This window comes from Pristiophorus japonicus, chromosome 17 (assembly GCF_044704955.1).
Source record: "Pristiophorus japonicus isolate sPriJap1 chromosome 17, sPriJap1.hap1, whole genome shotgun sequence".
Taxonomy (NCBI): Eukaryota; Metazoa; Chordata; class Chondrichthyes; family Pristiophoridae; genus Pristiophorus; species Pristiophorus japonicus.
The window spans coordinates 35129257-35146803 of record NC_091993.1 but is presented as its reverse complement, the minus strand read 5'-3'; the positions used below and the strand labels follow the sequence as shown (position 1 = coordinate 35146803).

Here is a 17547-nt window from a genome sequence, read left to right as displayed (position 1 = left end):
GTATTAAATGGCAGAGTAGTCTTGAGGGGCCGTATGACCAACGCTTGCTGCTATTTATAATATTCTTATGTACTTTTTAAATGTGATGAAGGTTTCTTCCTCTACCACCTTTTCAGGCAGAGTTCCAGACCTCCACCAGCATCTGGGTGGAAAGAAATCCCCTCTAAACCTTCTATCTTGACACAAACCTCAGAAGAGTGTTTGTGCTGCCTATTTGAGGGAGACTCGAATTTATCGCTACATAATGCGGTATTCATGTCTCGGCCCCAGTGATGACAGAATTAACCTCCAGCTCATTGTCACTAAATAAGTACTTCACACATAATGAATTTCTTTTGTAGTGCAGCCAACCAACAATAACTTGCATTTCTATAGCACCTTTAATGCAGGAACACATCCCAAAGTGTGTCACAGAGGTGTAATGAAAGAAAGGGACCGAGTCACAACTATTTTGTTGATACTTAAATGACATACACCTTTTGATAAGGGCACTAGAAGCCACAAATTAACAATTTAAGAATGTGGATGCCGGGGGTGATGATTCACTCCAGTCTCCCCGGCGCCCAGACCGACTACACAAGGAGATATTGGGGTCCGGTGGCCCGCAGCTGGAACAGCGGGGGCGGAGAGGATCAGGGAGAGGCCGGGGGTTGAGGGGTGAGGTTCGGGGCCCGGGGGGCGTGTCTAACCCTGGGGTTGGGGGCGGTCTGACCCCGGGAGCCCCTCCCTCCCCCAGTTGCTGAGCGCCGCTCGGAGCGCGGGCTGGGGCCGGGAGACGGAAGCGGATCCCCGGGAGGCGGCAGCAGGTGAGCCGGGCCCGGGCGGGTGGCGCCGAGAGCAAGAGCGGGGCCTCGGCCTTTCCCCGGCAAACCCGCCGTCCGTCTCCCTCCCCGGCCCTTCGGGTGTTGGGGCACAATGGGGGGTGGGGTTGAATCAGTGAGCTGCAGTGGGGCTCCAGTGACAATATTCCCCCATTGGCCCCTCACTCCCTCCCGATGGGGAGCTCGGTGCGGGCACAGGGAAATCGCGGTAAGCGGCAGGGCCTGGAACGGTTTTATTATTTACTCCCCTTGTGTAACCTGAGATTCAGCGGAAGGCAGCGAGTTTAGAGCCCGGCCTTTCCCGGGGAAGATTAACTGGTTGGCGGGGCTACCCATGGCCCGGGCCCCAGCCCACTCTCCCCAGGCCCCCTCCCCCAGCTCTCCCCGGGAAGCTGCCTGTTTCCCGGGGAGCGACAGTGGTGCAGGCTGGGTACACTTGCTGCATGGTATTAGGTGAGTGCAGAGACTGATTGAGGTTCTGTGGCCATCACTTTCCTGAAACTGTTATTATTCCATATAGCAGGCAGTGCAGTCAGGGTAGTTAGTTCTGTAAGATTGTATAATTTTTATTGCTTGTCTCTATATCTCCGTTTGGGAAAAACCTTCGGTCCCCGCCACAAACTCGGTTCCCTAGCCACTGACTCCATCCCTCTCCCCAACTTCTGTCTGAGGCTGAACCAGACTGTTCGCAACCTTGGTGTCATATTTGACCCTGAAATGAGCTTTCAACCACATATCTGCAGCATAACTAAAACCGCCTATTTCCACCTCTGGAACATCGCTCGTCTCCCCCTTTGCCTCAGCTCATCTGCTGCTGAAGCCCTCATCCATGCCTTTGTTACCTCTAGGCTTGACTATTCCAATACACTCCTGGCTGGCCTCCCACATTCTACCCTACATAAGCTAAAGGTGATCCAAAACTCAACTGCCTGTGTCCTAACTCGCATCAAATCCCACTCACCCATCATCATCTTCTTGGGCAGCCCCCCGGAGTCGAGGATGACTTGCTTCCACACTAACAGGAGTTCTAAGGTGACTGAAGAGTCCGATGCGGGACCTATAGTCTGTGTCACAGGTGGGGCAGACAGTGGTCGGAGGGACGGGTGCCTGTGTTGTCGTGTGCTCCTTCTGCTTTTTGTACTTTGCTTCCATGTGCTCCCGGCGAAGAGACTCTAGGTGTTCGGTGCCTTCTCGGATGCTCCTCCTCCACTTTGAGTGGTCTTGGGCCAAGGATTCCCAAGAGTCGGTGGGAGTGTTGCATTTTTTCAAGGAGGCTTTGAAGGTGTCCTTGAAGTGTTTTCTCTGCCTTCCTGGGCCTCGCCTGCCGTGACAGAGCTCGGAGTAGAGTGTTTGTTTAGGATGTTGGCCTTTAAGAAAGAACACTGATGTTGATGCGCCTATCCTGCTAATGAATTTGTAGGATTTTGCGGAGGCAGCGTTGGTGGTTATTTTCCCGTGCTTTGAGGTGCCTACTGTATATGGTCCATGTCTCTGAGCCATATAGGAGGGTGGGTATCTGCTCTGTAGACCATAAGCTTGGTGCCGGGTTTGAGGTCCTGGTCAAACACACTCTTCCTCAGCCGACTGAAGGCTACTCTGAAGGCGTTGTTGGACTTTGTCATCGATGACTGTCCTTGCTGATAGTAGGCTCCCAAGGTAAGGGAAGTGGTCCATGTTGTCCAAGGTCTCATTGTGGATCTTGATAACCGGGGAGCAGTGGTGTGTGGTGGGGGCAGGTTGGTAAAGGACCTTTGTCTTAATGTTTAATGTGAGCCCCAGACTCTCGTACCTTTCAGTGAAGGTGTCAACGATGGTTTGGAGTTCTCGAGTGTGCACAAATGCAAGCGTCGTCTGCATAATGTAATTCAATGACAGAGGTTGGAGCAACCTTGGATCTGGACAGGAGGCATTGGAGATTGAACAATTTCCCGCATGTCCTCTAAATTAACTCAACTCCAGCGGGGAGCTTGTTGAGGATGAGGTGAAGCATTGCGGCGAGGAAGATTGAGAAGAGCGTTGGTGCGATGAAACAGCTCTGCTTGACCCTGGTCTGCACTTGTATTGGGCCTGTGGTGGATCCGTTGGTAAAAATCACGGCTTGCATGTCATCGTGAAGCAGACAGAGGATGGTGACGAATTTTTGAGTACAGACGAATTTGAGATGGACACTCTATAATCCCTCGCGGTTGACCGAGTCGAAGGCCTTTGTGAGGTCAAACAAGGCCATGTACAGAGGTTGATGCTGCTCCCTACATTTTTCTTGGATTTGTCGCGTGGTGAAGATCATGGCCGTTGCGCCCCTCAGTGGGCGGAATCCGCTTTGAGACTCTGGGAGGAGCTCTTCAGCCTGTGGGAGGAGACGATTGAGGAGGATTTTTGCGATGATTTTCCCTGCGGCAGACAGTAGGGAAACTCCTCTACCACAGTCGGACTTGTCCCCTTTCTTGAAGATGGTCACAATTACGGCATCTCTGAGATCCCCTGGCATGCTTTCCTCCTTCCAGATCAGAGAAATGTCATGGATTCATAGAAACATAGAAAATAGGTGCAGGAGTAGGCCATTCGGCCCTTCGAGCCTGCACCGCCATTCAATGAGTTCATGGCTGAACACGCAACTTCAGTACCCCATTCATGCTTTCTCGCCATACCCCTTGATCCCCCTAGTAGTAAGGACTACATCTAACTCCTTTTTGAATATATTTAGTGAATTGGCCTCAACAACTTTCTGTGGTAGAGAATTCCACAGGTTCACCACTCTCTGGGTGAAGCAGTTTCTCCTCATCTCGGTCCTAAATGGCTTTCCTCTTATTCTTAGACTGTGACCCCTGGTTCTGGACTTCCCCAACATTGGGAACATTCTTCCTGCATCTAACCTGTCTAAACCCGTCAGAATTTTAAACGTTTCTATGAGATTCTCTCTCATTCTTCTGAACTCCAGTGAATACAAGCCCAGTTGATCCAGTCTTTCTTGATACGTCAGTCCCGCCAATCAGTCTGGTGAACTTTCGCTGCACTCCCTCAATAGCAAGAATGTCCTTCCTCAAGTTAGAAGACCAAAACTGTACACAATACTCCAGTTGTGGCCTCACCAAGGCCCTGTACAACTGTAGTAACACCTCCCTGCCCCTGTACTCAAATCCCCTCGCTATGAAGGCCAACATGCCATTTGCTTTCTTAACCGCCTGCTGTACCTGCATGCCAACCTCCAATGACTGATGTACCATGACACCCAGGTCTCGTTGCACCTCCCCTTTTCCTAATCTGTCACCATTCAGATAATAGTCTGTCTCTCTGTTTTTACCACCAAAGTGGATAACCTCACATTTATCCACATTATACTTCATCTGCCATGCATTTGCCCACTCACCTAACCTATCCAAGTCACTCTGCAGCCTCATAGCATCCTCCTCGCAGCTCACACTGCCACCCAACTAAGTGTCATCCGCAAATTTGGAGCTACTACATTTAATCCCTTCGTCTAAATCATTAAGGTACAATGTAAACAGCTGGGGCCCCAGCACAGAACCTTGCGGTACCCCACTAGTCACTGCCTGCCATTCTGAAAAGTACCCATTTACTCCTACTCTTTGCTTCCTGTCTGACAACCAATTCTCAATCCACGTCAGCACACTACCCCCAATTCCATGTGCTTTATTTAACTTTGCACATTAATCTCTTGTGTGGGACCTTGTCGAAAGCCTTCTGAAAGTCCAAATATACCACATCAACTGGTTCTCCCTTGTCCACTCGACTGGAAACATCCTCAAAAAATTCCAGAAGATTTGTCAAGCATGATTTCCCTTTCACAAATCCATGCTGACTTGGACCTATCATGTCACCTCTTTCCAAATGCGCTGCTATGACATCCTTAATAATTGATTCCATCATTTTACCCACTACCGATGTCAGGCTGACCGGTCTGTAATTCCGTTTTCTCTCTCCCTCCTTTTTTAAAAAGTGGGGTTACATTGGCTACCCTCCACTCGATAGGAACTGATCCAGAGTCAATGGAATGTTGGAAAATGACTGTCAATGCATCCGCTATGTCCAAGGCCACCTCCTTAAGTACTCTGAGATGCAGACCATCAGGCCCTGGGGATTTATCGGCCTTCAATCCCATCAATTTCCCCAACACAATTTCCCGACTAATGAGGATTTCCCTCGCGCCAAGAGTACTTCTCCGCCATGTTTTAGTGCTTCAGCGGGGATTCCATCTGCTCCTGATGCCTTGTTTTTCAGTTGTCGGATGGCCTTTGCAACCTTTTGCCGGGCTGGGGTTGTGCTGAGATGGTGGCGGATAGCTTGCTGTGGGATGGAGTTGAGGACACTCGCGTTAAAGACAGTCTCGGTTAAGGAGATCCTCAAAGTGCTCCTTCCAGCGGGCACTGACTGCCTCTGTCCTTGATGAGCACCTCCCTGTTCTTGGCTCTCAGTGGGGTAGAGCCTTGGGTGCTTGGGCCGTAGGTGGACTTGACTGTGCTAAAAAAAATCCACGCAAATAGTGATTGTTGGCTAGATGCTGGATTTCCTGCGCTTTCTCCACCCATCATTTGTTCTTTAGGTCGGGGGTTTTATGTTGGACTTCAGTTGTCTGCAGGTTTGTTTTCTTTTGCTCGAGTTGTGGTGTTTCCAATTCAGAAATGCCCTACGTTTGCGGTTTATTAGCTCCTGGATCTCCTGGTCATTCCTCATCGAATCAGTCTTAATGTTTTCTGGTAGAGTAACCAAGAGTCTCTTCGCAGGTGCTAATTATGGTGGATTGAGGCCAGACCAGGCACTGGACACTCTGGCTCCGGTTCACTGGGAGTCGCCAGGTTGGCTGAATTGGGCTTTTTTTGCAGGGTCTTTGAGTGCCTCAACGTTGATCTTTTTGCGGCAGCATTTCTGTTGCCCCTGCTGTTTTGTGGCTACGTTAATGAAGATAACTGAGTGGATTAGGCGGTGGTCCGTCCAGCAGTTGTCACTTCCTGTCATGGCACGGGTGATGCGCACATACTTGCGGTCCCTCGCTTGGACCATGACGTAGTCTAGCAGATGCCAGTGCTTGGAGCAAGGTGTTGGTTATGACAAGACCATGTTCTGAGCATTCCGTCAGGAGGAGTGTAACATTGGAGTTGGCTTTCCCTACGCCCTCTCTGCCGATCACGGCTCCCCAGGGGTCAGTTTCCAGCTCTGGCGTTGAAGTCGCCGAGGAGGATCAGCTTGTCGCCCGTTGGGACTCAGGACAGGGATTGTTCGAGGCTGGAGTAAAATTCCTCTTTGGTATCGTCTGTAGCTTCCAGTGTTGGGGCGTATGCACTGATGACCGTAGCACACTGGTTCCGGGCTAGTGTGATCCGAAGGGTCATGAGACGTTTGTTTATCCCTCAGGGGGGAGTCTCTGAGACGGCCCACTAGCTAGTTTTTTTTTACAGCAAAGCCAACTCCAAGGAGGCGGCATTCTGCTTCTGGTTTCCCTTTCCAGAAAAAGATGTAGCCACCACCTTGTTCTTTGAGCTGGCCTTCCCCTGCCCGCTGAGTCTCGCTCAGGGTGGCGATGTCACTGTCGCAGCGTCTCAGTTCCCGGGCAACGATAGCGGTGCGGCGTTCCGGTCTGTCGCCGGTTGTCTGAGGGTCCTGACGTTCCAGGTTCCGAACTTCATTTTAAAGTGTGGATGATGCCTGTGCGTGAATTATTTTAACGTGGGGTGGCCGTTGCACACCGGCCACCACACGGGCTTGACGGAGCACGGTCTTGATCCAGTGGCGAGGCGATCCAAGATGACTGGAGACCAGGCTCTGCTGTATGGGCCTAGTACACGCACATGCACATATACACACACACACACATACCCCTACACACACACACACATATATACACACACACACACACACACACATACCCCTACACACACACACACACACACACACCTACTGACCGCCTCCCTCAGGTCCTCTCTCCTTACTTTTCAGAAATCGCAGTGTAAGTGAGTGCATTAATTGGAACAGCATGCGAATTTGTCCATAAAATACTGACCCCGTATCCCGGGCCCTCCAGCTCCAGCACACTGCTCTCCTGCATTTATCCGCCCTCTCTCCAGCCGCTCACGCTTTGCCCCTCGTTCTGGTCCGCGCTGTGCCTTTCCTGGGTCCCGACCTCACTGCAGCCCCTCGCCGCCCACTGATCCTCCGCCCACCTCGCCCCCCTCCGCCGCGTTTGTTTTTACTGGTTATTAATTTAATAAGTACCAGCTAGTTACAGTTTCTCAACTCTTAATCGAACCTATTCCCTCACTTAGAGAGCAAGAAAAGCTGGAAAACTCACCAACCAATCACCTACCTGCTCTCCTGTGATGTCACTCTTTGTTTTTTCTTTTGTTGGTTTGGAATCGGAGCCCCCACCACTTCTGATCCCCAATCCGATTGGAGCTGTTTCCCCACTCCTTTATCCCCCACCACTGTGCTCGCCGACCAACATTCACTCCCGCTTAAGCAACGCCTCGATTTCAAAATTCTCACTCTTGTTTTCAAATCCCTCCATGGCCTCGCCCCTCCCTAACTCTAATCTCCTCCAGCCCCCCCCCCCCCCCCCCCGAGATGTCTGCGCTCCTCTAATTCTGCTTATAATCACTCAATCTTTGGTGGCCGTGCCGCCTTTTGCCTGGGCCCCAAGCTCTGGAACTCCCTGCCTAAACCTCTCCTTTCCTCTTTCAAGACGCTCCTTAAAACCTCCCTCTTTGACCAAGCCTTTGGTCACCTGCGCTAATTTCTACTTATGCAGCTCAGTGTCAAATTTTTTTATCTCCTAATACTCCTGTGATCCACACTTTGGCCTTTTTGTGCAAACTCAGGTCTTAACATGTGGTCACAGATGGGAACATCGAGCAGGTCCAGCCAATCAAATCCAAACGCTTGGTTATAATCCTCAGGCAGGTCACTGGCTGACATGTCAAATGTCATCGTGCCTTGCTGCTCCAATTGATCAAGCCTTTGTACTTCCGATTTGCTAAGTGGCAGTGAGGGGGGTCCCGGCCTGGCGAGGCGAGGGGGGGCCCGGTGAGGGGGGGCCCGGCCGGGCATGGGGGGGTCCTGTAGCAGCAACTAAAGCACGGAGGAGTTCATTTAAAAAAGACGAGGCAGCTGACATCACTGGTCTTCTTCATTTTCAAGACTTGGGTTCAAATCCAGTCTAGATTTCCAATATAATTGAATCACAGTCCTGAGTGGAATAATGTAGTCATTCTCCACCAGTTGTAAAGGTGTGTTCGTCTCACCAAGGAAACGCGTCAGAGTAGACGGAGCTTTACGTTGCACTTAGCAAGCTGACCTGGGGGTGCTTGCTGTAAAGTTCTGAAAGTGTAAAGATCTTCGGTTCCGAGCACTGACATGTCTCACTTTGATGCGCACAATTAACCCAAACGCACAGAGAAGAGATCCACCCTTACTCTTGGGTATAGACTTTTGTCCGGTGTTTGAATTGATGATTGCAGTATTCAGATACTGGATGAGGATCAAGACTTTAATAATCTCCCACTTTCTGTGTTCCTTCCTGTGGCTTAGATCCGAATGAACCCAGAATGGATTCTGAGAGCTGTGGCGAGTTAACGGTTGCGAATCAGGAGACTGTACAGAAACTGACCGAGGGACTGATCTCTCATTACCTCCCGGACCTTCAGCAATCCAAATCTGCCCTCCAGGAACTCACGTATGTTTCTAGACATTGGCCCTAGCGCATTGATTAATTATTGACTATCTCCCGATGCGTTGAACAAATAGTACTCTACGTGACATCAGCTACAAACCAAGAGACAATCTGGTGTTATGAGGAAATGTTAAACTGAGGTACAACTCAATTTCTAAGCATTATGGAATTTGCTGATACTGTGTTATCCTGGTATCTGAAAATGAGCTGTTACCAATCATCGGCTCTCATTTTATTTGAATCGATCTGCATTTAAATGAGTGAGAGATTGTATTCTGCCTAAATGATGATAATAAATTGCACAAGATGTTAATCTGTGTGTTTTTTATTTGTTCTCGGGTTGTGGGCGTCGCTGACAAGGCCAACATTTATTGCCCATCCCTAATTGTCCTTGTTTTTCTATAGATGATGATTCCTCTTCCGACTGGGAATGATGAATCCGAGAGGTGCATCCAAAGGCTTGATGAAGTTATAGATCTCCACACTTTCAGGGATCCCACAAAAAATCGGAACCATCCAAAATAAGACCGTCCCACGTACAGGGTTAAGCTGCTCTTTCTCCACGGGCCCTGGAGCCTGCTCGAGATATTTGCCTCAGGCGGCCACTCTGCAGCACAAAGCTGATAGTCACCATCCTCAGTTCCCACACTCTCTCTGACTGTAACACTGCAGCCTAAATGCTGCTCCTCACTAGTACAGCTGAATGTGCTCATACTCCTGTCAGAGAGGGCACCGAGAGCAGTGGGAGGGTACTGAGGCAGATTGTATAAATGTAGAGTGGTTAAGTATAGTGAAGGGGCAAGGAGTCTCAACATTATCAGCTGAAAGGAGGGACAAGCCTTAGGATGGACAGCAGAGAGGTTAAAGTGCAGAGTAAGTAAAATGTGGAAAGGAAAAGAATATCGAGTCTGAATGGGCCACAGCTGCAGATATTTATACGCAAGTATTGCAAAGCATTAGAAATGAAATGAGGCGACTGGAGGGAAATCCTGGTAACTGTTCTAACCTGGGAAATGTCTCCCTGTGATACTGTAGGGGCATTGGAGGGGGGAGTGGAACTGGAGGGCTATGTGGGGGAGGGAGGGTATAGATGGAATATAACTTCTGACAGATGCTGGAATGTACCTCACTGGCCTTCAACAGCAGAACTTGCTGCAGCAAGTGTCGAGACTCCCAGTCACTGAACAGTGCCACTGAAAACAGCTGCTCAACTAGGGGGGCAGCACAATTGCTGGCGATACAATGCTAGGTGGGACAGTAAGCTGTGAGAAGAACACAGAGTCTGCAAAGGGATATAGATAGACTACGTGAGTGGGCAGTAAGGTGGCAGATGGAGTATAATGTAGGGAAATGAGAAGTTATTCACTTTAGTAGGAAGAATAGAAAAACAATTTTTAAACTGTTGAGAAACTTTTAAATGTTGGTGTTCAAAGAGATTTGGGGGTTCCTTGTGCAAGAAACACAAAGCGAGTGTGCAGGTACAGCAAGCAATAAGGAAGGCAAATGGCATGTTGTCCTTAATTGTGAGGGGGTTGGAATATAAGAGTAAGGAAGTCTTGCTACAATTGTACAGGGCCCTGGTGAGACCACACCTGGAGTACTTTGCACAGTGTTGGTCTCCTTATCTAAGGAAGGATAGACTTGCCTTGGAGCCAGTACAACAGAGGTTCACTAGATTGATTCCTGGGATGAGATTCCTGTCCTATGTTGAGAGATTGTGTAGAATGGGCCTGTACTCTCTGGAGTTTAGAAGAATGAGAGGTGATCTCATTGAAACATACAAGATTCTGAAGGGGGATTGACAGGGTAGATGCTGAGAGGATGTTTTCCCCCGGGCTGGGGAGTCTAGAACTAGGGGTCACAGTCTCAGGATAAAGGGTCAGCCATTTAGGACTGAGATGAGGAGGAATTTCTTCACTTAGGAGGGTGGTGAATCTTTGGAATTCTCTGCCCCAGAGGGCTGTGGATGCTGAGTCTCTGAATATATTCAAGGCTGAGATAAGATAGATTTGTGGAGTCTAGGGGAAATCGGGGGATATGGAGATCGGGCGGGAAAGTGGAGTTGAGATCGATGATCAGCCATGATCTTATTGAATGGTGGAGCAGGCTCAAGGGGCCAGATGGCCAGCTCCTGCACCTAATTCTTATGTTCTTACCTATGGAACCTGATGAGCTAGCAATGTCTGAAATAGGACTGAGAGCAGGAACAGACTGCCACTTTTTAAGAACTGTTTGTATTTGACTTATTTTAGACAGAACCAAGTGGTCCTGTTGGATACCCTGGAACAGGAGATTGCCAAGTTCCGCGAGTGTCATTTGGTGCTGGATATCAATGCGCTTGTAAGTACCATTTTGTCCGCTGTATGTAGATTGCAGCAGCTACAGAGGAATTGGGATGGCTTCATATCACACAGCACATAAGGAGGCCATTTGCCCCATCGTGCCTGTGCCGGCTCATTGAAAGAGCAACCCATTCAATCCCATTCCTTGCTCTTTCCTCACAGCCCTGCATAAACCACAAAAGCAGAATTCAGGAGGCTTATTAAAGTCACTGAGAGTATCACTTTCACTGCGAACCGGACCCTCCCTGTCCATGTCTCAGTCTCAGGTGGGGGGTTGTAGTGGTGGTGGTGGTGGGGGAAGTTTGCATTGACCGGGGTGGGGGGGGGTGGAGTTCTGATTTACAGCAGAAAGGGTTTGTGGGGGGAAGGGGGTTTGCTGGGTTGTTGACAGAACTGATATTCAGATATTTTATTAGCTGGGAATTTTGCATTTTGCATTTTTTGAATGTAATTAGAGTCTGATTGTTATTTGAACTGATGAAACAAATACTGCTATAGAAGTAAAGGTAAAGGCTGTGGAGCAGTTCCAGTCGTGGAGTCGCTCCCCAGTGTCACGAGTTCAAAACCCAACGAAGCAAGATGTGGAATTGAGTTGAATAAATCTGGTCAGTTGTGGACTGGCTCCGAACACACAGACCTGAAACCCTCGGATTGTGATCCACCAAGCGATGGACTTGTAACCTGCTGGAAAATATTCCTGGTGTCAGTGTGTTCCTCAATCCTGAATTTGGGATTTAAAAAAAAAGATTTTGCCTCGTCACTAATTAATTATGCTGGTCCATTTATGATAAATATTAAAATATAATTGCGGCCTCCCTGATGTGACTGTGTTGTCCATTTCCTACTCCCCCTGTTACTAGGAAGCAGAGCTGGATATCAGGTGGTCTGTTGCAGGAAATGTTAATTGTGCCAGATTCTGCAATGCCTTGCCATATATCGTTTTCCTTGTTTGTGAATCGGATTGGTGCTGAGCGGGAGCCAGCCCTCATGGACTGTATTCAATCTTGAATTATATTGGTTAACATATTTGTGGAAAATGTACTGATATGATTAATTTTAAACTAATTTTGTTCCTTCTTTTCCCTTTAGTTCACAGAAGCGAAATGTTACTACAATAAGCTGCTTAACATTCGCAAGGAAATGATGACATTGCACGAAAAGACAAGTAAACTAAAGGTAAGTGACAGCTCAGAGCAGACACACCCCCCGTCCCCCGGACACATCACCCGGACTCCGCAATGTGCATGCGCTGGAAACCGGCTTTTCCGATCTGTCAAGTTTCTGGTTTGACAGACGGCCGCACCTCGGGAGCGAAGCCACATATAAGTGGAAGTTTCCGATATTTACACTTACAAATGTCCTCAAAAATCTTGCGCTTGAAAAAGCAGGCGCATAGCCTACTTTTACAAGTGCAAGTATTTTAAAAAACAAACAAAAATAAAGTTATTAAAACATATTTTATTAAAAACCCTCCCCACAATGGTAAGTTTATTTTAAAACGAAAAATTAATTTTTTAAGACATTAATAATTAATTTAAATGAATGTAGTATAATTATTTTCTATTTTTTTTAAATAGTGTTTGGGGCTGTGTTTTGGGTGTTTCGGGCTCTATCACAATCATAGTAATAGGAGTTTAGGACTCTACGGAACTCCTATTACTATGATGCTTTACCTGATTGGCTGCCCAGTGCCATGTGACTCCAACTAGAGGCCTGCGCATGCGCCGACGTGCACGTGCTGCGAGTCGAAGAAGGCCTCCGCATCGGAAAGTCCAACATGGGCACCAGCTTAAGGTAGGTGCGTATTTTTTCTCTAAAAATGCCTACGGGAAGGACAAAACGGAATTTCAGGGCCGCTTTATTTCTTTGGCCATTATATAATCGCTGATCATCGATCATTTCTGCTGTTATTTTATTTACTCCAACTCCCCAATCTTCAGCTGGTTACAGTCCCAGCCCCTCTCTCTGGCTCAAGTTCTGCACCTGTTCTGACACCAATCTTTAACTTATGGTTTAGGTCCGTCGGAAATTTCTGGAAAGTGTGTAACCCGTTGTTTGACTGTCCCTTCTCTTGTAGCCAATGTCAACTCCATCTCACCTTCTGAGGAGAATGGCCTTGTCTCTGAGTTACTGTGAAACCTTTAAAGCAATCCTTTATTTCTTTTCATCCGTTTGCAGAGACGAGCTTTAAAGCTTCAGCAGCAGCGGCGGAAGGACGAGCTGGAGCGGGAGCAGCGACGGGAGAAGGAGCTGGAGCGGGAGCGGCAGCTCATCGCCAAACCTGCCAAGCTGTCCTAGCCCGGCCAAGGCCTCGGGGCTTAACTCGCGGAACTCCTGCAGACTGGAATCTCTCTGACATTTACAGGATGTGTTGTGGCCCTTCTCGATGGTTTGCAGCAGGAAATTTTGACGTCTAACCTTCTGTTTGTTTCTATGTTGTGATTACATTAAAATACAGGAAGTGTGTAAAATTGGAATGCTGTTTTTGAGGAGTGAAAGTTTGCAGTGAGATTCTCATTGGAGCAGCGGAGTAACTTTTCAATACAATATTGTTGTAACCTGCGTTCCTGCTGAGGAAACTTAAACTAAGCACAAGCAATACCCTGCCACCCACTGCCCACTATCACCCTTTGCTCCGCCATCACCTGCTGCCCTGCCACCCTGCCCCATCATGCGATGTAGGTAACATATTCTTCATTTTTTTTTTTAATTAGTCCAGGCCCTGAAATTACTGTTGTGAACAGAAGGCTGTTTGACCAGAATCCAGTATTCATTCTACATGAGTTCGGAGCTCACTTGTTACACCGAGGGGAGCAGCTGACCTCCTTGATTCACACCAGTGGAAATCGAAGGAAGTATTGATGAAAGTCGGGCCCAACTTGCCCTGTGTGTTCATTGATGAGCCTGTTTACATCTCCAGCCAGGTTCCCAGGATATGTTAGGTTGGGTGAGAATATTGAACATTAAATTTAGGAGCATGTTGAGTTTGGTTTGGAAGATTTTGTCCTTTGTTAGGATCAGTTCCTGCTTTAGATTGTGTACTGGGCGATTCACAGTGCAGCCTGAGTTTCTGAACCTAGATACTAGTAGTTATGCAAGATGCAGTGAGCGGGTGTCCCGTCTGGTATATCCAGGTGAGTGCCATGGTTTCATTTTGAGCTGATGCCATATTAGCAACTAATTGTACAAACTGTTTCACGTCACAACTTCCTTCAAACCAATAAACTTAGAAATGGGTTCAGACATTCTATGTGTTTGGCTTTTAATTACAATCGATTGTTGTTTTGACTGAGATCGATAGATTTTTGGACTCTCGGAATTGAGGGATATGGGGAGCGGGGGAACCTGGAGTTGAGGGATATGGGGAACCTGGAGTTGAGGTCGAAGATCAGCCAGGATCGTACTGAATGGTGGAGCAGGCTCAAGGGGCCGACTGTTCTGATGCTTCGATGGAGGTTACCTTTTCACTGATCCAGGTTTGCTTTTAAATAAAAAATAGTTAATTGTTTAACATTTCTATGAAATTTTTTTTCCCCACTGATTCTCTCCTTGGAGACTTTAATCTTCCTGAAATCATCTGGTTCTGCCACCCAGTCACCATCCAACAAGTTTCAGCACCAACAGACAGCTAAGCTTTTCCATTTTTAATGTGACTTATACAGAGCCCATAAAAATGCATTAAAAGAATCAGGAGATACAGAGCAGGTCTTTGAGTATAATTGTTTTCAAATTGCCCATAAACATGCAATAAAACACCAGAAAAATTAATGTTTCCCGCAGCACCTGAAGATCTGGTCGTAAAAATAGCTGAGCAAGTGCAGGAAACCCGCTCTAATGTGGTGGCGGGACCAGTTTTATGGGCAGAGATGTGTTCGGGCGGAGAGATCAATAGATGATGGTAAGATCGAGGAGTGTTGGGTGAATTGTCCTCATGCTCAAACATTCTGCCATCTTATAAACAGTGAATGATTTGCGCCCAGGTTGCACATATCTCAGGGCACAGCTACGGGGGAAATTCAAGGCGTCAGTATGAGCTGCATTTCATTCCTTTACCTGGTTAAAATCACGTGAATTATGAGCAAGTGAGAGTTGATAAAGAGGAGGCTTGAGCCACGGTGCTGCAACTGGGTCACACATGCATGACATTGGAGGACTGGGATTGGGCCCAGATGTGCCACGAGTATTATCTACAAAATAACAAAACTAGGTAAAACATGTCAATCGAACATTTTGCTTTAATGTTCCTCCCCACCCTGACCCTCGACAGTTTTACTTAACATAGAAAATAGGTGCAGGAACAGGCCATTCGCCCCTTCGAGCCTGCACCACCATGCAATATGATCATGGCTGATCATGTAACTTCAATACCCCGTTCCTGCTTTCTCTCCATACCACTTGATCCCTTTAGCTGTAAGGGCCACATCTAACTCCCTTTTGAATACATCTAACGAATTGGCCTCAACAGCTTTATGGTAGAGAATTCCACAGGTTCACAATTCTGAGTGAAGAAGTTTCTCCTCGTCTCGGTCCTAAATGGCTTACCCCATATCCTTAGACTGTGACCAACCTGGTTCTGGACTTCCCCAACATTGGGAACATTCTTCCTGCATCTAACCTGTCCAATCCATTCAATTTTATATGTTTCTATGAGATGCCCTCTCATTCTTCTAAATTCCAGTCTAATATAAGCCTAGTCGATCCAGTCTTTCTTGATAGGTCAGTCCTGCCATCCCGGGAATCAGTCTGGTGAACCTTCGCTGCACTCCCTCAATAGCAAGAATGTCCTTCCTCAGATTAGGAGACCAAAACTGCACACAATATTCCAGGTGAGGCCTCACCAAGGCCCTGTACAACTGCAGCAAGATGTCCCTGCTCCTATACTCAAATCTCCTCACTATGAAGGTCAGCATGCCATTTGCTTTCTTTACTGCCTGCTGTACCTGCATGCCTACCTTCAATGACTGATGTACCATGACACCCAGGTCTCGTTGCTGTTTTTGCCACCAAAGTGGATAACCTCACACTTATCCACATTATATTGCATCTGCCATGCATTTTCCCCATTCACTTAACCTGTCCAAGTCACCCTGCAGCCTCCTAGCATCCTCCTCGCAGCTAACACTGCCACCCAGCTTAGTGTCATCTGCAAACTTGGGAGATATTATGTTCAATTCCTTCGTCTAAGTCATTAATGTATATTGTAAATAGCTGGGGTCCCAGCACTGAACCCTGCAGCACCCCACTAGTCACAGCCTGCCATTCTGAAAAGGACCCGTTTATTCCCACTCTTTGCTTCCTGTCTGCCAACCGGTTCTCTATCCACGTCAATACATTACCTCCAATACCATGTGCCTTAATTTTGCACACTAATTTCCTGTGTGGGACCTTGTCAATAGCCTTTTGAAAGTCCAAATACACCACATCCACTAGCTCTCCCTTATCCACTCTACTAGTTACATCCTCAAAAAATTCTAGAAGATTTGTAAAACGTGATTTCCCTTTCCTAAATCCATGCTGACTTGGACCAATCCGGTCACTGCTTTCCAAGTGTGCTGCTATTACATCTTTAATAATTGATTCCAGCATTTTCCCCACCACCGATGTCAGGCTAACCAGTCTATAATTCCCTGTTTTCTCGTTCCTTTTTTAAAAAGTGGGGTTACACTAGATACCCTCCAATCCATAGAAACTGAACCAGAGTCCATGGAATGTTGGGAAATGACCACAATGCAGCTACCATTTCTGGGGCCACTTCCTTAAGTACTCTGGGATGCAGACTATCAGGCCCTGGGGATTTATTGGCCTTCAGTCCCTTCAATTTCCTTAACACAATTTCCTGACTCTCAAGGATTTCCCTCAGTTCCCCCTTCTCGCTAGACCCTTGGTCCCCTAGTATTTTTGGGAGGTTATTCATGTCTTCCTTCATGAAGACAGAACCAAAGTATTTGTTCAATTGGTCTGCCATTTCCTTGTTCCCCATTATGAATTCACCTGATTCTGACTGCAAGAGACCTACATTAGTCTTCACTAATCTTTTTCTCTTCACATATCTATAGAAACTTTTGCAGTCAGTTTTTATGTTCCCTGCTAGCTTACTCTCATACTCTATTTTCCCCCTCCTAATTAAACCCTTAGTCCTCCTCTGCGGAATTCTAAATTTCTCCCGGTCCTCAGGTTTGCTGCTCTTTCTGGCCAATTTATATGCCTCTTCCTTGGATTTAACACTTTCCCTAATTTCCCTTGGTAGCCACGGTTGAGCCACCTTCCTTTTTTAAATTCAAGCACCACACAGGGATATATAATTGTAGTAGTTCATCCAGGTGATATTTAAATGTCTGCCATTGCCTATCCACTGTCAACCCTTTAAGTATCATTTGCCAGTCTATCCTAGCCAATTCACGTCTCATACCGTCGAAGTTTCCTTTCTTTAAGTTCAGGACCTAGTCTCTGAATTAATTATCACTCTCAATCTTAATAAAGAATTCTACCATATTATGGTCACTCTTCCCCAAGGGGCCCCGCACGACCAGATTGCTAATTAATCTTCTCTCTCCTCATTACACAAGACCCAGTCTAGGATGGCCTGCTCTCTAGTTGGTTCCTCGACATATTGGTCTAGAAAACCATCCCTTATACACTCCAGGAAATCCTCCTCCACAATATTGCTACCAGTTTTGTTAGCCCAATCAATATGTAGATTAAA

General features: G+C 47.3%; 1 protein-coding gene across 1 annotated transcript; it reads left to right on the top strand.

Annotated features, from left to right (window-relative positions):
* Positions 1 to 726: 726 nt before the first annotated feature.
* On the top strand, positions 727 to 14089 carry bloc1s6 (biogenesis of lysosomal organelles complex-1, subunit 6, pallidin). Its single transcript, XM_070858655.1, has 5 exons — positions 727 to 806; positions 8361 to 8505; positions 10755 to 10842; positions 11934 to 12020; positions 13023 to 14089. The coding sequence occupies exons 2-5, from the start codon at positions 8378 to 8380 to the stop codon at positions 13140 to 13142; spliced, it is 423 nt and encodes a 140-aa protein (XP_070714756.1). The 5' UTR covers positions 727 to 806; positions 8361 to 8377; the 3' UTR covers positions 13143 to 14089.
* Positions 14090 to 17547: the final 3458 nt, after the last annotated feature.

Bases quoted from the DNA above. Each gene is read 5' to 3' on its own strand.
- bloc1s6 (XM_070858655.1), top strand. From the start codon at position 8,378: ATGGATTCTGAGAGCTGTGGCGAGTTAACGGTTGCGAATCAGGAGACT. The intron at 8,506-10,754 runs GTATGTTTCTAG...GACTTATTTTAG, and splicing joins TCTGCCCTCCAGGAACTCAC to ACAGAACCAAGTGGTCCTGT. The intron at 10,843-11,933 runs GTAAGTACCATT...TTTTCCCTTTAG, and splicing joins TGCTGGATATCAATGCGCTT to TTCACAGAAGCGAAATGTTA.